The sequence below is a fragment of the Equus caballus genome, chromosome 18 (genome assembly GCF_041296265.1).
Source record: "Equus caballus isolate H_3958 breed thoroughbred chromosome 18, TB-T2T, whole genome shotgun sequence".
Lineage (NCBI taxonomy): Eukaryota > Metazoa > Chordata > Mammalia > Perissodactyla > Equidae > Equus > Equus caballus.
The window spans coordinates 47,230,472-47,256,376 of NC_091701.1; the positions used below are offsets into that span (position 1 = coordinate 47,230,472).

The 25,905-nt window shown below is 37.4% G+C and overlaps 1 protein-coding gene across 2 annotated transcripts in view; it reads right to left on the reverse strand.

Moving 5' to 3' along the window:
* Positions 1-25,252, reverse strand: part of SCN7A (sodium voltage-gated channel alpha subunit 7) — an 86,677-nt gene extending 61,425 nt beyond the window's left edge. Inside the window, exons 1-5 of one of the 2 annotated variants that reach the window (XM_014732516.3) lie at positions 24,741-25,252; positions 5,129-5,364; positions 1,805-1,917; positions 1,367-1,456; positions 154-282 (exon numbers count right to left, since the gene is read on the reverse strand). In XM_014732516.3, the coding sequence (XP_014588002.2) occupies positions 154-282; positions 1,367-1,456; positions 1,805-1,917; positions 5,129-5,364; positions 24,741-24,750 (578 nt within the window). In that variant the 5' untranslated portion in view covers positions 24,751-25,252. Of the gene's footprint in view, positions 1-153; positions 283-1,366; positions 1,457-1,804; positions 1,918-5,128; positions 5,365-24,512 lie in introns of both variants that reach the window. The other variant, XM_023623077.2, reaches the window with a different exon arrangement.
* Between the last annotated feature and the right edge of the window lie 653 nt (positions 25,253-25,905).

A 25,905-nucleotide genomic window follows, 5' to 3' on the forward strand; every position in this document is an offset into this window, starting at 1 on the left:
CTGAGAGAACTCACTGTGATTATGATTTATGAAATATCTTTTATTCACAGAATTTTGCAGGCAGAAAACTTTGTCAACCTCAATGTTTCTTTATGAAAAGCATTTGCTTAACAAGATAGTATTACGATGTTTGCAACTTAAGGAAATACTCACTCAAACAAGGTTACGCTGAAATCCAGCCAGTTCCATGGATCACCAAAGAAATAAAAAGATCCTGCCCAGATGCCTCTTGCAATGAGTTTTACAAGTATTTCAAATGTGTAAATTCCAAGCAAAGTATCCCTGCAGGAAAATTTTCATATACACATTAAAAGTGAGAATAATGCTTTGTCAGCTCTGAAATACACTGTATATGATAAATATCTTACAACCAATCAACCAACCAACAAATCAACCAACCAGACAACAATCAAAAAAGCACGTGTCCCCTGAACCATAAGATAGGCCTTTAGATAAGGCTTCTAGAATGGGCTATGTCTTACTGCATTAACTATGAAATTTGACTATCAATTTTTTCAAGTCCTAGCTCAGGGTTATAGTCTTCATATATATTTAGATAAATGATGAAAATATCAAATACCAAATTTATTCCACATTGGAAACTATACAATAATTAACTAAATTGTAAAGGAGTATGAAAGAACTAATTTTATTGTATGTGTACACAAGGATTTTTATGGTGAATCAGTATTATATTTACCTTCCAAAGACAATTAATTTTAAGAACAGAATTAAAGCTCGAGAGGTAGCATCAACAAAGCCTTCTTCCTAGAAAATGTAATTGGCCTTTCCCACATTGTAGTCTCATGTAAGTCAAACTACTCACATCTCTTAGGAAAGAGAAGAGAAGTAGAACAGAGAGGAAGAAAGAGAAATAACTTTTTTAAAGAATGGAAAGAAATAAACGTTATTTGAGTTTGAAGCAAATCAGATGTGGGAGTGCAATAGTAAGGAAAATCCAAGGCACTGAAATACTGTATTAATTATTAATAATTAACTTTAAAATAAAACCTCACTTGTATGATACCATAGACATAGACACAGCTAACGACTCGCACATTTATGTCATGGTAACAACACGTTGGGAAATAGAGACATTTAAAATCCAATTAAGAATAATGAAGAGGTAGAAAAACATTAAAATTGATTAATTAACATATATGCATATTTGTTTTTACTTGGAAAATTCATTAATTGTGGTATGTGTATAAATATTTTACTATGTACAATGAATATTAAATTATATATGAAATATAAGTATTAAATTGTACAATGTTTTAATATGTAGTATATAAAGTACTGTAATACGTTAAATATAAAATATAATCATATATGAGATTATGTATAATAAAATTATATAACTTACTGTAATGCTGGCCACCATTTTGGCAAATTAATCATGGTCATAAATACGCAGTCAATCAGGACACTAGTTAAAATTAGCAGTCGGAAAAAGGTAGGTTATGGTCAAGGAATAATGGATAATAAATAATATTGGAAATTATGTTTCTATAATCTGTTTACATGTATATACACGTATGAGATAAGATAGTTTCTTAAATGTTGAAAAAGTATATACCATTCACATTGAAAAACAATGAGCATTAAGATTTTTTAATATTTACTACTGCTGTGTGTACTAGAAAATATATTTTAAACATGGAACACTTAGTGCAGTTATAGTCTAGATTTCAATATGACCTAAAAAGAAATATCAATTCAAAAGAGAAAAAGACTGCAGCCATGTTGAATAGAAAAGTTGCCTTTGATATTAGTACAGTCTAAAGTCAATAGAAAAGGATATGGATGTACCAAAATCTTAATAGTTGTTCCTCTAATTGAACTGAAAGGAGACAATGTACACCAGGTGGCATTGAATCTGAAGATTGTTCTCTTTCTATTTAACACCATGAAAGTCTACAAGAGGAAAAAAGAGCATCAAGTGAAATTAGAACTAGAAACTATAATCTCATCAATTATGCAACATATTGCCAATGATCGTTTCAAGCATGAATTCTAACACTTACACTTTTCTTATATTTTGATATTCTTTTACAGACTAAATCAAATGGAATAGTTTTCTTTAAACTTTTTCCATTGCTATTTAGGCTTATTTACTACTTTTTTTCTTTTTTGTGACCAATGTTCTACCTTAAAAAGCCATTTGCCACACACCAATCCTCAAGTCTTCCTGTAGAGCTAACGTAGTAGGAAGAGAACTATATCCTGATGGCTCATGGAGATGCATTTAAACACCAGAGCTCAATGAATGTAAAAATAGTTAATTTTATTTCAAAGCAAATAAGGTGTGGAATTACAATGGTAAAAATCACCCAATGCACTGAAATACTGCATTAATCGTTAGTAATTAGGTATGATATAAAACCCAACTTGTATGTTATCACTGACATAAACAAACCTAAAACAAAAATTTACATCATGTAAAGTGAATATGTTGGGGTATAGAAGCATTAAAAACAAAAACAATGAAAGATCAGAAATATCCTAAAAATGAGTCTATATACGTATATTTGTGTATATGTGAGTATCTATAACATATAGAAATATACACAGCAAAAGTGTGTATGTATGTATGTCTGTGTGTGTGTTACATAAACACATATATACACCTTTACTATATATACATATCCATTTGGAAAATTCATTTATTGTGGTGTGTGCATAAATATATCATATATAGTGAATATTATGTGGATTATAATATAACATAGTGTATGATATATAGTATATAATGCAATGTGATTCATATATTATACTAAAATATGTATTAAATATAATCTATTATATACTGTAGTATTATATATTATATAATATGTAATTATACATATACTGTAGTATTATATATTATATAATATGTAATTATACAGAGGGTATGTAGTTACTATATGTTGTATTTAAATGTACGTACAGTACAAATATATTAATGAATGCAAATATATATTCATCAATATTTTATGAACATCTTTTCTTTTTTTTTTTACTTCTTTTTTTTTTCCTGCTTTTTTCCTCCCCAAATCCCCCCAGTACATAGTTGTATATTTTAGTTGTGGGTCCTTCTAGTTGTGGCATGTATGAACATCTTTCCTAAGTGGAAAACGAACTGTGCTATAATTCTCCTCAATAAAACATTTTTCCAACATACAATTTGCAGACATTTTGGCCTGTACTGTAGTTATTTTCCTTCACTCCATTTTAAATGCAAAGAGAAAATCAAAAGGGCCAAAGAAAATAAATCTGATTATTTAGGATATACTTTCCATATATTTTCTAGAACAATCTCAAACTTCACCCAAGATGTATGTGCAACCAATGAGCTTATACGTCATTGTGAAGAAATGAGTAATACCAGATATAACAATTTTCCAGTTAATGTTTAAGTGCTGAAATTGTTTATTTAATTTTAGAATTGTTTATTTGTATGCCATCTTTAACAGAATAAACTGAATATAATTCAAAATTTTAACATCTTTGTGTCATCATGAATAACTACTTTTTATACTAAGTCATCCTTGCAGTTTGAGGCTTGTTTCATTTTTCAAAATGCTTGGTTTTGTCTAGGTTTGTCTAACAAACCTAGAGTTGCCTACCACGTCTGTATACACTACAGAGAACTCAGAATTCTGCTATAGTAGACTTACCTCTATGCTTACTGTGTTATATCAATTATTATGACAAGCATAGCAAACACTGAAAGCAGAGATAACTGAGATGACGACTAATATTTTCACTACAATGTTCTCAAGATTTTACAAGGGTTTTATAGTTAGTGTCGCATAATGCCCATGGAGGCTACCAGAGATACTGGAGTCTTTTTGTTAATGTACGTATTTACATCGTAAATTGCCATACAAGGCATTCCAAAGAGTTGTGGCTGTACAAAATGATCACTTTGCCTTCCGTCCAGAGACTTTGGTTCAATTTCTTTTCACCCATTTGTTAATACTCTTGAATGCTCCACAAGAACATCAAATTACATTTTTCCACAACAAACCTAATTCTCATCTCCCCCAAACTTGATCTTTTTTTATAGTTATTTCATTTTTGTCAGTACCACCACCATTCTTCCAGGCTGGAAACCTTGGCATTATTAGCCAAGCTTCAAATCCTGTTATTTCTTCTCTGTTTGTTTGTTACCTCTCTCTCTCCTCCAAGATACTCCTACAATCCAGGCCTCTTGACATCAGGTCTGGATTACTGCCTCCTATTGCATTTTTCTGACCCTATCTATTCCATGCAATAATAATTTAGAAATCTACAGATTAAACCTTGCTTAAACATTGCATTTATAGCATCAGTCTTTTGGTCACCACATTAAATCCATGTTGACATCTTCATTACCTCATCTTATTTCCCACAATTTGCAACACAGTTACAAAGGTTCTAGTTCTGTCATCACCCTGTCTCTTCCCTATTCCAGAATTAATCTCTGCTCTTGCCTGTTCATAGAAGATCTTCTCTTTCCCTTGTTAAAATTTGAAGTGTTCTCCAAGCTATAACTCAAATTCTATTTCCTTAATGAAAACTTTTCCAGCTTTGTCAGTCCACACAGATCTATGCCTTTTCTAAAAATAATTATTCTTATTTTTATCATTTTGTGCTTGTTCTAGGATTGTTCAAATATTTATTAGGTTCCTCAAATCATTCTGGGGTTAAGATAGGATGTGAATGTATGAATGAATAAAAATGATAAATAAAATATAGATTGGCTCTATTTTCCTAACCTGAATAAGCTCATCAAGTTAAACATTTTAAATTGTTGTATATATTATATAAATTTTATACTATAGTTATTTTTAAATCAATAACCTTAAGTAGCCAGTACTCATACTCCCACAAAACAAATCGTTTACATTAAGCATTAAGGCATAGCTGTGTAGCCTATTACAAAGCAAAGCAACACCAAACAAACTAACCAACCAGGCAAGCAATGAGTTTTGATAAAAATCTCAAATATGTGTGAAATTTCTTATGCAGTTTTTGATAACTTAAAATTATCTCCTAATTTATTCTTCATTCTCTTTTTTCATTCTATCTCAATTACGTTTTTTGCATGTCCAGAAAATAAAATAATAAAGATGTAGTCACGGTAACTTCAACTAATCCTTACATTTTTATTCCTGTAGTATGGGTCCACATCTTCCAAGGGCTCTGACACCATTCCTCGAGGAAGATTTCCATAAACAAATGGAAGCTCTTTTCCTACTTCCAAGTCAGCGTTTGGCTTTAAATCTTGGTGTTCATCACTGTCCTTTTTAGCAATATGCTGTTTCATAAGTTCAAGAGACTCTCTTGTGAAGGGAACAAGGCTTTTAGGTTCTGGGGAAGCCATTTCCAATTTTGCACCTGTAAGAAATATATTTTCTTCAGTTCGACAAAATTTGGGTATATAAAGAAAAATTTAAAATTACAGAAGATTAGGATAGGAATAAAAAGAGAACAGAAAACTACATGCATTTAAAGATCATTCCTGAGTTTTGCAGAAATTCGAGTTGTTAAACTAGGTTTCGTTATACTTAATGTTAGATATGACTTGTAATTTCATGAGTAACTTATTCTGCTTCATTTACTCATTCATTGAATCCTCTTTCCTTTACTGAAATCTGCTTTTCAGTTTCTTGTAATGAAAGAGTTCTAAAGTCATTAAAGATTTTTGGGGGCCAAATCCAATCATTTCAGTCCAAGCTGTATTTAACCACTGACTAGACTTTTCTTCCCTAAACTTGGTCTTCATTGGCTCTGTGTCCCACTCTTCTGTATCTCTTCTTATAGCTCTCATTACTTCCCTTGACTCAATTCTTCTTCTCAACTTTTGACTTTGATATCCCTTATAGTTCAGCCTTTCTCTGTTATATCCATCTTTTTGGTGAATGCACAGGCAAAAACAGAGTTTCTATTATTGTATATGGATGTTTACCAAGTACATTTCCCTAAACACCCTCTTCCCTCATCATCTATGTGGCATTCCCACTAATGACAGCAATTTAAGAAGTAAAAATAAAACTAATTGTTTTTCCCAGTGACTAGCATCACTTTTTAACCGTCTAGCCATTATAAAAGCAAAAACTCAAGTACAAACTCATTACTTTAAAAATTGTTTATGAAACTTTTCTCTTTCTCATCAATTCCTCTGAACAAAATTATTTTCTTACAATTAATTTCTATTACGTACTAAAATGTTATCCATTGTTCAGGTATCTACATCAACGTAAGTAATCTTCAAAATTCTATATCTGGATTTCTGTAGTAGCCTTTACAAGTTTCTCTCGATTCTAGTCTTTACCTATTTCAAATCATCCTACAAGCCACTCAAATTTGTCTTCATTAAATATAATTTCATTCATCAATTCCCCATTCATGAACCTTATTCTTTCCTCTCACATAAAAATAGATTCTTCTCCTGATTTTCTCCAGCCCAATTCCTGGTAAAACTGACTCTTCAAGTGATTCGACTTATGGACAACTGACGGATTATTCTTTATTCATTTCCCTTAACCCTCTTTGTGATTTTATTATTGTGATTAAGGATAAGACATTTTGTGATTGATATTGTGGCATTCTGAATGTGTATATTTTGTCTGTTATAGTGCTGGCCTTAGCCGAATTCCTTCTCTAATATTTTCCTAAGACAGAAATAACACACTTATATGCACACACATATATTTTACTCAAGAATTTTCCACTGTTGAGTGAAATTGAGTTGTTGAATAGTTTAATCCATTACTTGTCTATTAATGAAAAGTAAGAAAAGATAAGTTAATTAATCTTAATAGAGTACCAATCATTGCAAGAATCACATTCCAACCACTAGCTTAAATAGATGGTGGGTGGAGGATATTTTAAATACACAAATGGCAATCTCATAGACGTTTAAGAGAGGATGCATAGTTTATTTCTGTGTTCTGGGCTAATACATATGGAAAATCAAGTACTGGAATGACTCTTTATGCCTTTCATGGGATCAAAGTTTTTCTGGCTTTTCATTTCTACTGCATTCTATCTGAAGAATGACTTCCTTTGCTTACTTCTATGAATGAACATAAAACAAAATGCCATCCCAGCCTCAACTTTGATTTTTCATTTTAAGTTCTCACCATATACCTATAACCTCTATCTCAAAAATGTAAATAAAAAGATTCTTTAATTGTTCTAGCCAAGCCTATGGATTCATTTCCCCTTGGCTCAGTCCTTTCTGACCAGAGAGAGGGACATTTTCACAACAGCACTGGCTGCTTATGCACAAATCCCTCAAAAAATTTTGCAGAGGTTGGGTGCAAAGCAATTTTAAAGAGAAAAATATGGAATAGGAAGATTAGCACATATCTACTTGGATCTCTCCTTCCAGACTAATGGTACAAAAACTAACAATTGCTCATCTTAAAATTTACTTATTTTCCAAATATCTTGCTCAATATCATGCACAAAACTAACACTTACTAAAAGTTTAAGAATTACTTATATATTCCATATGCACATACAAACACATATACAGTAATACCTCACATATCAAACTTCATTGAGTGGAGTCAAAATGCTTTTAATATGTGCAATTTATAAATATAAGCTACAGATAACTGAAGTTTGCACTTACATATGAAATCTCCTCCTTGTAAAATATTTAGTGAGCTTTCAAAATTGTATTCCTTACATAGGATTCCTTCAATATACATTAAATAGTTTCTTAATGACTCATTATAGGCTAGTGTAAACAAATTAAATCACGAATTATGGAATTAGATAGACTTACATTCAAATTCTAAATTCTGTTACTAATGTTCTGAGAGGTTTCAGTCAAATTACTTAATATTCTTGAAACTCTCATTCATAAAACTGGGATTTTTTCTTCAGGTTAAATAAGGATAAAATAAATAATATGGATAAAAATGCCTGGTACAGTGATTGACACATAATACGTGGGAAATAAATATATTTTTATATCTTAGAGTGATGGGTCAAATCTAATAAAATAATATATAATAGGCGTTCATGTAAGGTTTTGAAATTTGGACCAAAACAACCCAACTGAACAAGTGTGGTAAAAAAGGAGTTATGTTTTTGCAGCAGAGAAAATTGCCAAGGGGTTTTACTTAATAGTAATTGCAATATAAACCAATACTGGTTTGAGACTGCCAAGAAAGCTAATATAACCTTTGTCTGTATTGAAGGAAGATGAAGGAGGCAGTCTTTTCCTGTTCTGCTGTAACTCACGACCATATCCAAAAGACATGTATGTGCATGTATGTAAACTGGAGGGTCTTCAGATAGGAGCAGAATGTTGATTAGACTCAAATCACACCATCTATAGATCAGTTAAAGGAATGGAGGATATATTAGTTGAAGCAGAAAAGATTGAAGTAGAACATTATCGTTTCCAAGTATCTGAACTATTCTCATGTGGAAGAGAAATTAGACTTATATATTATTTATTTAAAAAAAAAGAGGAACTAGGATCAGGGAGCTAAAGCCAGAATAGATTTGGCTCAAGATAATAAGCGACTTTCTAAATAGCTGTCAAAAAATAGAATAAGTTGATTTGGACAGTAATTCTTCCCCGTAACTAGCAACGTGGAAGCATGGACTTGTTGACAGTTGGGTAGAATGATTTATATGGATCCAAACATTGATTGGTTGCAACCCTGTAATTTTAGAACTTTCCCATCTTAAAATCTATGGATTGAATTTTCACAGAGTATCACATGACCTAAAAATTTGGGCTAAATATTAGCTAAACTAAACCTATGCAGCATTGATAACACAACCAAAAGCAATTTACATCTACCTTTTCAGATTGCAATAAAAGTATTTCTTATATCTTGTATTTTTAGGGATTGATTCTAAATACTAACAAACATTATTAAGCTTATGTATGTAAAAAATATTATCCTTAGAAGTAGATACCAAGGGATGTTGCAAACTTATTACAAAAGTGCTGCCATTAATTAAAATATTCCTGGATACTTTCCAGTGAAACCTCAAAATTCAATTTGCCAGCCAGTCTCCTTACTGCATAGTCCAAAAATAATCTTGCTTTTTTTTTTCATCACTCCATAGCACAATGATCTTTGATTCTTCATTTTGCCACCTACTAGCTATGAGACCTAAATAGCATAGCATGAGTCATCTTTCCTCATATGTAAACTTTGGAATCCCTCATGTATCTTTCAAGGTCATAAAGATTAAAACAGATCATACACAAAAAGCCTAGACAATAGTACTGACTTTGTCAGTGCTAATTCTTTCTCCTAACCCATCAGTTATCCCAGAAGACTTCTTTAGTGATAAATCTGATGTTGAATGAAACCACTCTAGGTTGTTGACTAGGTGAATGAATGGATAGTGGGTGTTGTCTTCTATGATATGAAAAAGAAATGCAAGCACTTATCAAATGGAACTGGCTTGCATCAGATTTCTAGATGGCTGAGTGCAGATTGTAAATTATTAATCATTAAATCATAATTCAATAAATGCATTTCTGTGGGGAATTTATATAATATAGTTCAGGCACTATGCTTTCCGGTGAGTGATCTTAATACAGCGCTAAAGACTGAAAAATATAGAAAGATTAATAGTTAATCTGTCCATTAGAATGCCTTTCTAAAAAATCGAATAGCTAAAGTAAGTTTTTGGCAAGAATAGTATCAAAGTCAAAGTCATACTCTAACAAGTTCCAGTTATACTAATATTTTATATTGTTGATTAAAGTCCAAGCCATTTCTCTTGGACATAAGTTGAAAGTAGCAGAACCAGCATCAGTATGGGGAAAAGAGGTGCATTTTTATAGGAAAAATATTTTCTTTAAAACAAATTTCAAGCATTTGAGCACAAGCCGCCAATATTTATCATAATTATGGCAATTATAATTATGGGCACACTTACTGAGTGACTATCATTTGCAAGGCACTGGACTAGATGTTTCTAATTCTATTATCTCATATTCTCACATATCATCCTTGTGATCACCATTTTACAAACCAGGAAACAGAGATTGCTGAGTTTCATGACTTCTCCATCATTGTATACCTAGTTAAGTGGTGAAGATAAATGCTAACCAGGTTTGTCTAAATTTGAGTTCCTTTAAACTACACCACAAAAGTGCTTACAAGCTTTAAATTTTCTACAACTGTAAACAACTGATACCTCAGCATGGCTACTTTAGAGATATTCAAAAACCAACGGGCTTCCTGGGAAAAGTTATCCGCCAGTTTGCATCACTGAGTAGCTGACACGTTGATGTCAGGTGGGGCTGTCTGGAAAATTTCTTTATATCAATGTTGTCAAAGTCAAATATCTTGTAAAATTGAAGGTGAGCAAGCATAGTGGACATTAATTCGGAATGGAGGAAGTGCTGCCTAGCACAGTGATCCTCTATATAGATTCAGGGAATTTGTTATTGTATGAATCATGGTGGGATAACTCCTGCAACAGCAGTGGAAAGGACCAGATAATTCAGATAATGACTTTTCCAGGATCTCATGGATCTAAGAAGTGACCACACAACCTTGGCCAAGCCAATCAAATGCATTAGCTCAAGATTTCCAATTTGGATTTAATGACACAAAATAAGAGGGGCAGTGGCGAATCCATTTTTGCAAGGGAAGCAGAAGCTTCTGCAACAACTTTCAACAGTTTGGGGAGTGATGGTAGCAACAGAGCCAGTAACAGTGTCCAGTGCTATACTTTTGGTGGTTTGAGGAGATATTATTGACATCTGCTGGAGTAATTCAGCCGTGTGATATTGGCTGTGATCTTGGCTGCGACTTAGTTGTCTCTCCTCCTCTTTTTTTCTGTAGATGCCCAGATTTAGGATTATTAAGAGATGAATTTTATCACATGGTTTCATTTCTCTCAGGTTGATTTGTTACCGTCATTAAGCATAATTTGAAGCATTATTATGATATAGAATCTACGTAAAAAATTAGTAGTTTATTTCAAATCAGAGTGGAAAGATAGAAGCTATTCAATAATGGATACAAGGAAGTTTATGGAAAATGCTTGTTTCTTCAGTATTTTCACCATTAGGGTGAGCATTCTTTTTCTGTCCATCATTTTAAATCAAATTTAGGCCCCATTTTCCATAAAGTCTTTGAAGTGCGAGAGAGAGTGCAAAGAGATTTGGTTTTACTTTTCCTTTTCAGGCATTTTGAAGTTTGGGCATTCTCTGCCTTCTAGTTATGGTGATGGTGTGGGTTTTGTGTGGTTTCAATAGTTTTCTTTTTGTACTGTAATGTTTGTAGAGCATATGTGGGAGGTTCAGAATTGGGCAGCTCTTGTTATCCTTGGCTCCATATACTTTCTGTATCCAAATAAATTTTAGATAGCTCAATGACTTATACGCAAAATAAAATTAAAATTAAAGAAACAATAAAACTTATAAAGGAAAGCATAAGTGAATTTATTTATCATAATTTAAAATGAAAGTCCTAGTTTAATGAAGCATATTCCTGGCTAGGAGGTCAGAAAATAAGCATTCATAAACATTTTTGGTAGTATAAACTGGTACAACTATTCTAGATGGAAATCTGGCATTAGTTCTCTAAATGAAAATGTGTATCTCTTACCCTAGCAATTTGAGCAACAAGAACTTACCCCATGGGTACACATCAAAACAATTTATATACACAAGTTTGTTCAGAGCAGTATTTTCATAGCTAAGAATAGAAGCAGTCAACACGTATCTCAGGTGCAGCCGCTGAAAAAATATATATGGCATGTATACAAGGAACGGCTGTTAATTTTTTATGCTTCTGTAATCCTATGGCCTTTTAAAAGTACATGCGTGTAGAATGATTTTAAAATAGAAATAAGTGTTAGCTAGGAAATGATGTGCTTCTCAATATCTTTATAAATTAAGAAAACACCTAGTACTTGATTCCTAACCTTGTACACAGATCACGGGTTCTGTCAGTGACGTCTATAAGATCTGGATTGTATGACTGACTGTTATACCATATAGAGAATATGGAATATGGGAGAAGTGCCAGTTTAGAGATTAGGGGAGGGAAAGATAATGTTTTGTATTTTTCAGGTTTGAGGTGCATCTGAAATAACCAAGAGTAAAAATTCAGAAATTAATTGGAAATATGGATCTGGAGCTTAATAAAGATAATTAAACTCTATATGTATGTGTATATGTTTTATATATACAGAAAGGTATGTGTATATATGAGTGTGTGCGTATATATATGTATATACATATTGTACATGGTTATATAGTTATATGGATATATAAATGGCTGAAACCAAGGGAGTGCAGAAGATCATGTGTATTTGCAAAATGTGCGAAATTCTTTATAGAATGATTTCAAAGACAGTCCACTGAAAGATAGCCCACCTATCATTTAGCATTGGTGATAAAAAAAATAGTTTAGAAAGCAAGAAATTTTACATATAACTACTAATAGATGGTTTAAATCACATAGGTCAAATATTAATAAGGCATACTATAGGCAAAATATTGAAAGCACTTAAAGAAAAATACTATATTATATATTAGGGAACAACAATAAGAATGATCAGTGGCTTCTCATCGCAAAAAAACCCAGAAACCAGAAGACAGTGTAACAATGTCTTTAAAGTGTTGAAAGAAACAAAACAATGTTAAGCTAGAATTCCACATACAGCAAAAGTATACTTCAAGAATGCAGAGAAAATTAAGCTATTTTCAGATGGAAATTTAGATCTTAAAGAAGTAATGAAAGGAAAGAGAAATGATAAACATGTGGGAAAATGTAAAAATCACATAAAGCAAAATTCCCAAAAAACTGGAAGAAGTTCAGGTGCCCATCAAGAAAAGAGATAGCAAAGTAAAAGCTGTGGTATATTTATACAATAGAAGACAATTCAGCAATAAAAGTGAATGAACTACTGATACACATAAAAATGACCGAGTCCAAAAACCTTATGCTAAGTGAAAGAAGCCTTACACGAAACATTACCAACTATCCGATCTACTTTAAATGAAGTGCTTGCTAGAACAGACAAAACTAATCTCTAGCAGCAGAGCAGGAATTGACTGGGAGGGATAATGGAACGTTCTGAACCCCTGGTAGGGGTTTGGATCACACAACTGTGTCCATTTATGAAAACAGATTGGTACCCATGTGGTTTGTGCGTTTTACTTTGTTTTACCTTTAAAAAGCACAAAAACAAAACTGAACTCTAGTTAACTATATGCATTATGAAGTGTTTATGGGTGAGGCTTACTGGTGTGTGCAACTTCTTTTGAAAGGCATCAAAAAATAAGAAAACAATGATGGATGGTTTGAAGAATGCAAAGAGATGTGATAAAGTAAATATTATAAAATGACAATTGAAGGCTCTAGGCGTTGAGTGTATGAGTGTTCATTGTACAGTTCTGTCAACTTTTCTATAATTTGAAATATGTTATAATAAATATTTGACAAAGAGTTTGGTTTTGGAGCTAGACTGTCTGGATTCAAATCCAAGCTTTTGCACTTCCTACAGGTGATGCTGAGCAAGGCACTTACTCTCTCTACACCTCACTTTCTTCAACTATAAAATGGGAATGATAAGAGCACTTATCTCATAGAGTAATATGAGCATTGAGTGAGTTAATATATAGAAAGCCCCTAGAACAGTGTCTCCCAGCTACTACACACTCAAGAAATGCTAGCTGTTACTATGTTTAATCCTTTAAAACATGGTATTATTATGTTTAGCCATCTTTTTAATTGAGATTACTGCCTTATTTCTCAGAATTTACAAAGAGAATATGCAGGATATAATTTAATTTCTCACTGATAAATCAAAGTAATAATATCCAACTACAACAATCAACTGCAAGACTGTGACATCCTTAAATAATTTTTTAAGCTCAGAGTTCTGTTTTTTATTTACATTTTGTTCTGTTTTATTTATTTGTATCTCTTTTATCACCAGACTTTTGGATTTTATTCTTGCTGTTTTTAAGTTGCTTGCTTCTATCTGCTTCCTCTTCTAAAAATTGTGTCTAACTTGCTAGGTGTAAACGCCATAACAAAAGGCCATGAGCGGCAGCCCAAGATCTCCAATGGAAAAAAAAATCCACCATACTATGAAAGCTTTGGCTCTTCGTAAACCTTCTCCCTCCTCCCTCTCCCCAAGTCCCATTATTTTCTTATCCTGAGATAGACTTTGAAGGGTTGAGATCGATGAATGATGACTCCTGGATAAATAAGGCAGAATATACCATTCTTTAGATTCCCAGATTCCAGTCAGGTTTGGAAGACGCTGATGATATTTCTTTTTATTATAAGTATAATTCAAAATATGTCACAATTATTACTTGACGACTTAAAGCCCCAATACGGTAGAACTATTTCTGGATGGGAGGACTGATTGAAAGGCAGCTGCGTGGACAGATCTAACATCAGATAGAAAACAGCCAGGTGCGCCTATGAGCATACAAGCTCTAGTCTCCAAAAGTGGCTCAGGCTTCGCTCTATTTACTGCATAGCTAATTTATATTCCTGGATTCTGCTTTTCTTGCATCTCTTTAGTCTAAGTGCGGCTATCACTTTCTATATTCCAACTCTTTTTCTTGCTCCTGAGTTTGTTTTACTCTTTTTTTTTAAGATTTTATTTTTCTTTTTTCTCCAAAAAGCCCCCTGGTATATAGTTGTGTATTTTTAGTTGTAGGTCCTTCTAGTTGTGGCATGTGGGACGCTGCCTGAGCATGGCTTGATGAGCGGTGCCGTGTCCGCACCCAGGATTCGAACTGGTGAAACCCTGGGCTGCCGAAGCAGAGCTCACGAACTTACCACTCAGCCATGGCGCCGGCCCCCTGTTTTACTCTCTCCTGACTTAAATACTTTTGATTTATGGCTCTTGTCTTTCCATTCTCTGCAATTGTGTTCTGTCCAGAGTTTAGCCAATTTCGGCTAAGGCTCCTCAATATATGTCCCTAACATAGGGTTGACTTAATCTGAGTCCCAGTTCAGGGCTGTTTGGTGGCTTCAGATTATCTGATTGGTCAACTCTGTTCTTCCTTAGTTCCCTTGTCCTAACCACTTCACACACCTAGGAACACATTATTGGAATTGCTATCTGGCAGGAAGAGTTGGAAACAAGTAAGACTCTCCAAAATACATATATAATCATATGTACTTATTTTTATTTATACTTCTATATTTTAACATTTAATTCTGGATATATTTTAAAAAGTGCGCTACAAGTATTTTTCTTAAAAGATCATTCCTGCAGTTTGAATGGCATTTTGGTAATGAGTTTAACCACAGTGTTTACTTTGGGCATTCATCTATTTAGCAATTATTTCTGGAACATAAACTTATTAAGTGCCAAGCACTGTGCCAGGCAGCAGTGCTGGAAATGTTAATAAAATATAGCCACTGAATTTAAGGACAATAGGAGACAGATTTGTAAACAAATAAGAACCAAGACATCTTGGCCCTTTCTGAAAATTATTGTTTCAAGAGCAACAGAGACTGAACTTAAAATCATCTCCAATACTGGTGAACCTGGACTCTACAGAGTGTTTGTCAAATTTGTCAATAACCTGAAAACATTAATGTCTCTCTTCTTAAGGAGAGAGAGCAGTCTAGAACATTAAGCTTCAGAATGACACAGTCAATATATGCAATAGGATTAGAAGTTCACAACCAGTGTCAGATAGCAGTCTCCCTATCCGCCTCTGATTGCAAATTTATGAAGAACAACGAACAGAAGGAAAGCTGAGTGGCAGCTGAAACACGAGGAAGGGATGCAGGTCATTGAGGACAGGAACCCCATGAGGGTCACCTGCCTCACTAACAAATGCCATTATGACAGTGATAAAGCCAACAGAAAGTGACGTTGCCAGGAACACAAAAGTAAAACTGATTCTGCCTTAAATATTCCTACTAGACCTTCTAAGCCAACAAAGGACTTGGTTCCCTACCAGTGAATCTGGGAAAGTGGTCTCACCCAACATTCTAAACCACTCAGTGTCCTCAATTTCTCCAGATGTTCTCAAAACTTCTACTGCTTTGTGAAGTTGGCCTCTAGAATTTCTGAATTACCCCTTGTTACTCCAACAAAATGAGCAAATTGTAAAGGATCCAAGATCTTCCTAGACTTGTATTTCTGGTGAACCCAGTCTGTCAGATCCTTGACCAAAAATTGCTGGCTAGTGGCCATGTTAGGGCTCAACAAGTGAAAGAAAAGTACCCTTGCCCCTTCCCAGGGGAATGCAAGCGGGCTCTGTCAGGCAACCAGACTCTGTAACTTGCCTTCAATTGTGACGTCCCTGATGCAACTGGCTCCCCTGAGAAGCAAGACCTGATCTCAATATATGTTTAAAAACATCCCGAACTGATACTCTCCCTGGAGCTCTCAGGGACCATTCACAACCACCTGACCGCCCTGAGCATCCTCTTAACCAGCAGTGAGACTGTTGGATTTCCTTGGACCCTTCACTGTTGCCCAGCCTCTGAGCAGCAGAACTAAGCTCAAAGATCCGCAAACCAATCCCTAAATCTGTGACCAGTTGACAGAGTGCTGGACCAGTTATCATATTAGGCCAGCTCTAAACCTGTAGCACCTAGTCTGACTCTGGGTTAGCTTGAGCTGGGCACAAGAGCTTCAATAGTGTACCAGACTCTAGGTGGCTGACCAGATATGACAGTGTTAAACGTGCAGTTCATGAATCCTGGGCTTCTGAGAAGATAGAGAAGGTGAGAGGATGGTGGCTTCTGATCAACAACCTGGTACTGAGAGCTGCAGGGAAAGAAAATCCTCTCAGTGCAGCTGATTGGAATTATACCAGCTCTTGACTGCATATTAGGACTCTCCTGGTGCTAATATTGAAAATCTAGGAGCCAGCAGCCCAACCCAGACAGATAATTTTCAGAGTATCTTGAGCCCCTTGAGATGAACCTAATGCAGCCTGCCAGACAGAAAGATTCCTTTGGCTGATAGCCAAGCTTCATCCAACCACCTCTATAAAGCAAGTAGAGAAACCATTATATTTTCTTTGGTTGCTTTTTTTTTTTTTTAAGATTGGCACCTGGGCTAACAACTGATGCTAATCTTTTTTTTTTTTTTTGTGCTTTATCTCCCCAAACCCCCCTGTATATAGTTGTATATCTTAGTTGCAGGCCCTTCTAGTTGTGGGATGTGGGACACCACCTCAACGTGGCCTGATGAGCAGTGCCATGTCAGCGCCCAGGATCTGAACCCTGGGCCACCGCAGCGGAGTGCATGAACTTAACCACTCGGCCACGGAGCCGGCCCCTCTTTGGTTGCTTTTTTCTTGTCCGATATGCTTAGTATGAGAGATGAAGCATATACTGGAATGGCTGAGGCAATATCTGCTTTAGAACATCACTTATCCAGAAGATCCACATTCTTTTCACCTCTTCGGGCACCCTCTCTCTCTCAGCTCCAGAATTTTCCTCATTCTCTGGGTGCCTGTTTGGCAATGACCTTACAGATGTTGCCATTCTGCCACAGAGGCCCTGGTGCAAAACAGCTCTAAAGTTTGAAATCAAAGAAACGCAACTGGGACATGCACCTTATCCTGTTGCTCCCAGTTCCCTCCAAGACAATGAATCTATCTTTTTCCTTCCACTATTTCCTCTTATTTCCAACCCATCCAATATCCTATAAGTAGTATGAGTAGAAGTCACAGGTTCTGAGGACAGTTTGAGTTTATGTTTGTTGTTGAGAACTAATTATTAATAGCATTCTCTTTCCTTTTTCAAAAGCATCCTGCATTGGATGACATAGCCACCCAATCAGCCAGCCAATGCTTGGCCTCTCTGTAGCCTAGCTCCCAGGGAAGAGGTTGTGTGGACAGTATTCTGTATCAGCAACTGCAGCTGCATCTTCTTAGTGATAATGAAGGGCAGGGAAGAAACAGGATGTCAGAAGTCAATGTTTTTCCTCTCTCCTTTTCCCACTCTGTATTGCTTCCCTTGTCCCTCAGTTTGATTCCCAGAGCAGAGCCTGCCAATAATGCAGTCAGGCTGTGGAGACAGATTTTGCACACATAGGAGCCTCCTCACTTTCTTTCTTTCTCTTTTGGTGAGGAAGAGTGGCCCTGAGCTAACATCTGTAGCCAATCTTCCTCTTCTTGCTTGAGGAAGAGTGGTCCTGAGCTAACGCCCATGCCAATCTTCCTTTTCTTGCTTGAGGAAGAGTTGTCCTGAGCTAACATCCGTGCCAATCTGCCTCTATTTTGTATGTGGGATGCCATCTCAGAATGGCTTGATGATCGGTGTGTAGGTCTGTGCTCAGGATCCGAACCCGTGAACCCGGGGTCACCGAAGTGGAGTGCACAAACTTAACCACTATGCCACCAAGCTGGCTCTAGCCTCCCCACTTTCATTTTTTCCCACCTTAGGGAACTGAAACTACAGCATCTAAACAATCAACTTCTCTGCTTTCTGGGAAGCTGGAGTCGATCCTAGGCATGGGAATCAGATGACAGATTTATTTGCCAAAGAGAATTTTGAAATGTTCTACTCTGTATCAGATAATATATATTTATTTGTTCTCCTAATGAATTTACCAAAATATTCAGGGTAGCTTAAAAGACTGCAGATCATAGAGCAAGACAATATCAATTAAGAAAAATGAAGCAAAAAAATATAGGAAAGTGGATCCATAGAATAAGGATATTATCTCAAATGTCAATTTCACTCTGACATGGAATAAGAAATAAGGGGTAAAATGACTTCTCAGTTTCTAAGCTATTTTGAAACAATTATACTGTCTATCATACATGGACAATGCATCAAGCCTATTGCACCAATCATATTCAGATAAAACAAACAAGAAAAGTAGTGATGGTACTGACAAGACTGGTAAACAAGTTAACTTGGGACTAGAAGGTGCTGCACGCATAGATGAAGGAGGAAGAGTTAACATGATCATTAAACGGGACCATGTTGTTGAGAATGTAGGACCCACACCTGCTTTAGTGAAAGGACCAATTTAGACTGACATTTTTGTTTACCGGGGTCCCTTGACTGCACTTCATGGATACATTACGGCTTTAGTTCGTCTTTCCCACATTCTGCGATGACTCACAGCTGAATTCTCTGATGCAGAGCCTTTTCCCCTAGAGCTCTCTGACTATCATCTTTTTTACCTCCAGGGTTTACAACTCAAATATTAGCTGCATTGCTTTTTTTCTTATCAAGGATATGAAAATATAGTCATTGTCTTTCAGGAAGCAGAAGGCTATTAGAAAAGATGACTGAAACTCATGAAATTCTGAGAGATATGGATAAGAGTAAAACAGTCAATAATTTTAATAGTAAAGCTCTAAAGACATAATTCAGATTCTTCTTAATGGATGCCACTTTTGGCAGGCCGGGATATGGAAGCAATGGGAGCCCTCACATAATTCAATTGAGAGTGTAAATAAGCACATTTTTTTTCTGAAGAACTGCTTGGCAATAGTTCCTAAAATAAAGTTGCACGTGCTCTTTGACCCAGCAATTAAACTGCCCTACGAATATTCTTGCTGAAGTTTGAGAAGTCATGTTTGCAAAGATGTTAATCACAACATATTTTCAATTTCAAAGACTGGAAACAATCAGTGTCCACCATACGTACCATAAATTCCAGTATGTTGCTATCATGGAACACTACTTACTAATAATGAGGAAGGAGACAGAGATGTCTGTGTTCATGTGGAAAGATTCCAAAAATAAATTATTTAGTGAAAAATGTAATGGTGAGAATGGCTTGCATTGTTTACCTTTCAATAAAATGTTTTGTAAGCATTATATACATAACGCTATATATGCCAGCGCATGCATAATGATTCCCCTGTGGAAGGAAGTAAACTGCTACATTTATGGCGAGGGACTGAAGAGGAGTCAGGCGATTCTGTCGCTTTCTGGTTAATATTTCTATGCTACTTGACCATAATTTACCATGTACATGTATTACTAAAATCTAGAAATGGAAGCTTTATACACTGAAGTCTTGGGAATGAAGGACATATCAACCAGAATGACACCAATCCACCTGGAATTTTGCAGCTGTCTGTTCCCCTTGACTTCAGCCTACTTGGCTTTCTGCTTTTGGATGATTTTCCCACTTAAGCTGCTCGCCTCCTGTTCAGCTTTGGTTATCTGACTCCCACTCTTTTACTTCTCCCTGGCATACAGTTATCTCGCCTGGCTTAACTGACTTCTTCTCCTTTGTCCCTCTATCTGAATTCTGCCTGTAGCCGTGTTCTGCTCTCAGGTCAGCCTATTTGGGCTTCAATATAGCCACTTAATTTTGGACTTAACTCCCTCACTCTGACAATTTCAGACACCACATTCCTAGTATGGCATCTTGCAGAGGAAAAATGTAAATAAGTAACTTTCTCAAAAACATAAATATGCATTGTTGTTTTGTTTTGATTATATTTCTTAAAATTTTAATCCAGGCCTTCTTCTGGATTCAAAAACTAGAAACACAGCCTTGTAAATAAATGAGCACCAGCAAAAATTCAAAGGGACAGGTACTATCTCTTCTCTTTTGAGAACCGAACTCCTTCCCAAATCTGGTAAACTTGGATTCTGGGGCTGGTTCATCAAAGTAATCAGGAGCTCTGGTCTTTGCAAGTATCTTCTTTCCAGGGAAGAGGGGTGCAGGTCACACACATTCAGAGAGGTACCACTTAAACTGAGGAGAAGAAATCTGGACAAAAATGTCATATGACAAAGCCTTAGCACCTGGCCTCAAATTCATTTACAAGAATGAGCCCAAGGAAAGCCCAGGGGATGTCTGAACACCTTGAGGGGATGCAGGACAGTATGTCTCTGTGGGAGTGGAGTCTCACCAGGGTGACCCACTATGGCTGGTTAGGCAATGATGGCAGGGAAGGGTTCCAGAAAACTGAAGGAAAGCTGCCTCAGTTTTAAGTATGCCTGCTTGAGCTTCTCTATGGCAACCTCAAGGTTCACTAGCAGGGTCCCTTGTTTCTATGGATATAAGAACAACTTCGAAGCTATGCCTGTCCAGCTCACCAAAACAACGATGTTGGGGAAAGGCCACAATCTTTCCAGAACTAACTGTTCTTGTCAGCCTAGTCAGTCAGACCCCTGACCAGAAGAATCTGGCCAGAGGCCATTTAAGAGCTCAAGAGGGAGGAATGTATTCTTGCCCCTGCTACAGAAATACAAAGGCGAGCTTGTTATGCACGAAACTTCTATACTCATCAGCAATTGTGAGACCTTTGGCCCATGGTTTTATATGCCACTGGATCCGTGGAACACAAAATTTTTAAAGAATTCCAGAACTGGCACGTTCACTGGAACCCTGGAGGTCTCTTAGAACTGGCTATTTACCTCTGCTCCTGAGCACTCTTTAAGAGTTGGTCTGCTTTTCCAGGATCTACACCCACCCCGCAAAACTACTCTAGCTTTTCAAACGTGGAACCAACACATAGATACCCAATCCCTTCTCACATTGGAGAGCAACTAGAGAGGAGCCTTGAAACATATTAGGGCGAGACTAGATATGGACCTGAGCCAAAGTTACAGCCTGTGACCAGGTGCTTATACCGTGCAGCCTCTGTAAGAATTCAGAGAATGAGAGGCTGGTGGACTGGGAGCCTCACTCTGGCCTGTAAAGCAGAAGGAAAGGAATATTCTACTCAACACCATATATTCAACCAGGGATTATGGCCTCCAAATCGGCATCCTCTGATGTTCTAGTTTAAAACGAAACGTGTTGCCCTAATCTCAGACTTTAAAAATCAGAATTTCCCTGGGTGGGGGCCCAGCTTCAGCATCTTTGTCAAGCTCTTGTTTGATGCTGATGCAGTCAGTCTGGCACCTGGCTGCTGCCACAATCAAAGGTGTCCACAGAGCAGGTTATCCTCAGCCAACAACAGGCCCAGTCCATCCAGTCACAAATACTGTGTATAGAATTAGAATATCTGTTTGCTGGACCAATGAGGCTCCCCCGCCAGCGTGGAGTATAACCAGAATAAGCCTGGTTTATAAATAGCAGTGATTGAACAAATACATGGAAATCATAATTCCAGGTGAGCCAAGAGATATGGACCAGCTAAAAAACATCCCTTGAAGCCTTCGGATGAGAACTTTCTCTTCAGCCTTAAAAGTTCCATCTTTTTTTTTAAAGATTGGCACCTGGGCTAACAACTGTTGCCAAACTTCTTTTTTTTTCCTTCTTCCCCCCCAAAGCCCCTCAGTACATAGTTGTATATTCTAGTTGTAGGTCCTTCTGGTTGTGCTATGTGGGATGCCGCCTCAGCATGGCCTGATAAGCGATGCCATGTCTGCACCCAGGATCTGAATTGGCAAAACCCTGGGCTGCCAACATGGAGCGTGCGAACCTAACCACTCAGGCACCGGGCCAGCCCTAAAAGCTGCATCTTTTAGTGTTGCAGAGGTGAGACCTTGCTTGTCTGGTCTAGGTTAGCCCACGCTAAAAGAAGAGAAGGAGACCAACTCAGGGAAAAATGAGATCTGTCTGTCCAAGTTGGTGTCATAGGACAGTGGGTGACTGTGCATTGCTAACAGCTAGTCAGGGTGGGCAGGGTTTACAGATGTCCTCTCACAACTGTTGAATCCTGATACTGGTTAGCAGGAATAATGGAACCAGACTTCCAGAAATCAAGAATATCTCTTTTATGCTAATGCTCCCATGATAAGATTTCAAGAAAGAGTCTTTGGTGGTAGGTATAGGGTTGTGGTTCAGTCTCTGACTCTCCCAGCTGTGGCACAGATCCTGTCGGAATGAGATCTAGGGCTGGGGTGTATTAGGGTTCTTCTTCCCTAAGTGAAGGATGGAGCAAAATCCTGTTATTTCCATTTCCAGGGTGCTTTAGATCTGTATTCATCCTACCTGGACAAAATTAGTGGGAGCCTACAGCACTACCCTCCCGGAGCCTCTCACAAGAGGCTAGAGACAGAATGCCCAGTTCCGAAGTGCCTGGCTCTACCTCCCGCTCTCCAGGGGAGACTGATATGTGGCAGCAGGTCCTGGGGCCTACCCATGATATCTGGGATCCATTGGTCTCTTTTCTTGAGCCTGCGTCCAATTTCAGGTTTTTCTCCTATTGTTTTAAATACATCAATGGGAAAGAAGGAGCTCACAGTACCTCTCGCCCAGTGCTGGATTTTAATGAATCCCAGCAGTCAAGAGTAGAGTATTTATGCCTAAATTTTGATTTCTCCTTTATTAATTAATGGACCAAATAAATTCAGCAATGTCCAATATATTTGATGGTTCCAGCCCAAGGAAGTAAGACCACATACCTAAAACAAAATTCAAAGCTAAAAAGAGAAAGAGGGTAAAGCATATTTTGAGAATATTCAAAGGTCTTTAAATATAAATGGTTAGCCAAAGCACACAATTTTTCAAGGATGGAGGCTCACAGGTTAGAATATACTTTAAACTGTACAGGTGGCAAGAGATCATGATCTGGACTTGAATTTCACCTCCTCTAGTGCATTCTAGCGAGGGCTGTCAAAGTCCTTTTATTCTTATATTGAACTAGACTTAAAATAAGAATTAGAATAGTGAAGTGGATAAAAACACAGAACAATTCCTTATACAAGCAACAGTTACACACGATATTACCTTCACAAAACTCTTCAAGTAATCTCCGTCCTTTAGTCCTTACCAGGATACGTAACTTTTTGATGTGTCATTTACAAATAAGAAAAATAAAGCTTCATCAAAAGTTAAATAACTTGCTTCATTTTCACAGAAATGGGAATCAAGTTGTATCATTCTAATCCCAAAATCTTCTCCATTGGACTTCCAGCTCATCATTGATGAGCCAGGTAACCTCATCAAATTACTCCTTATGGGCCTTGCAGCTGGATTATAAAAACTTTAATTAGGGCTGGTCATAGCAGATATCATGCCCAGGACTGTTTATTACAGGGCCCAGCTTCCGTCTATTTTGCCATAAACTACTCTCCTGAATAATAGCCAGGAAGAAAAATATCCACAAAAAGACCACCTAAACTCGTCCACATTTCAAGAGATTTTTCTGGCCAATATCCAACTTGACTCTATCATTTTCATTAATGAAGGGAGCTCATCAGTGCGTCATTCCACATGTATTCATCATTTAGCCTACTTCAAGAGAGATCCTAAGTAACGCAGGCAACACATAACCAGAGTCACAATGAACACATCACCGCGTCTAAAAGAAAACCTCCAGAAGGTATGCACTTAACAGAGCTAAACAATGCAAAACAAACACAAAAACAAAAAACTTCTTGATCCAAACAATCCCTAAGTGTCCATACATTTAAACTGGGCACACCATTGCCCATCACATCTATGCCTCTAATTTCATACCATTGATTCTTACATGAAAAGCACCAATTTTCAAATCTCTAAGTTAACTTAGAATAAAAGACAGGATTCCTTAGAAGAAATATACTCCACCCTCCATGAACTTTTATTCCTTTCTAGTCTATCATTGTGTCATGTAACCTAACAGTCATTGCCATATAGGATTTCTAGAAATTTTACACTAACAGGGCATTTAGGTTTCAGAAGCTTACCTGGTGGGATGAGAAAACTGACCACGCGTACAGTGCAGAGCAAACATCCACAAACCACTGCAGCTCTTGAAGCAGCTCTCTTAATTCAGGTCTAGAATCTTAACCTCCTGCTGGACACCCTAAGGGTGCGTATGGAGTGGGGCCAGCGAGGGTGGGTGGGAAAGGCTGGCAGCAGATGGTGCCTATCACCATCCTGGGCTGGGCACACAGCAAGAAAAAGGCACTTACTTGCGACCATGTAACGGGTCTCCACCAGCACCTGAGGGAACTCTGAGAAGCTGGGCTCCCTAGAGCCCCTTTCTCCTCCTGGGCTTCTCTTTCTTCCCGGATCTCTCTGGCTTCCTGAGCTCTGGTTGCTTAGGAGGTGTCGCTAGGCTGGCGTCTGCCCTCACCAACTGATGCCACCCAGGCCACGACAGCGCGCCAGTAAACAGGTCCCACTGAATTGCCAGCTGGAAACTAAGTCTCTGGGGCGGCCTCCCAGCTACTGACCCAGAGACCCCTCCTGCCCAGATGCGCAGTGGAGTCGAGCCGCCTCTGGGAAGCTGGTTTTGTGCCCTTCCCACTCCTCCTTCCACTCTCCCAGCCACGCCACCTTCTCCCCCGCCCTCATGCCCGGCCCAGTGCGCGGCTCGAGCATCCAGACCAGGCGTGGGCGGGGTGATGTTGACAGAGACCTGCAGCCCCGGCTGCAGCCGCAGGAACAGCAGCTGCTGCGGAGCCTCCTCTACCAGCTGCCTGGAAAAGGAGGGGGCGAGAGGAGCAGAATGGTGAGGAGGGGGAGCCGGGAGAGGACTGCGAGGGCCTGAAGGAAGGGAGAGAAGGCGGGGAAGGGCAGGCTGGGAACAGGAGGTAGAAAAGGAGGAGAGGAACGCAGCAAACTCAGGTGTTTACCTCCAGCTGCTTTCTCTCTCCCCTGTCCTAGCTGCCCCAGTGGGAGCTTGTCAGGGCCAATCGTCAGCCTGCAGCGTTCAAATCTGGACACTGCTGTAGCGGGGTATGTGTATGCACGTGTTGGTAGGTGTGCAGCTGTTTAGGAAAGAATGGGTTGGAGCAACTATAATCTTCTCACTCTAGATTTCTTTCCTACTCTGGCGATTTGAGATACAACGGAGAGAGGAAAAATTATGCATATTTTGGCAAACTGGTGCAACAGCGTAGTTTGGGGGTGAATGGAAGAGGTGGTAGACTTTTTTCCCAAAGGGGGTTTGGAAAATTTTGCTGTACCATAGACTATTCATTTTATAACCCTATCTTGTTCAAGAATGGTGAAGTTTCCTTAAAATAAGATTCTTACCACACACCAAGAAAAGATAAAAATGAGGAAAAGGGAAAAGAAATCATGTATATTTATAAGAGGCTCAAATTTTATGTTCCAAGGCATAGGACAGAG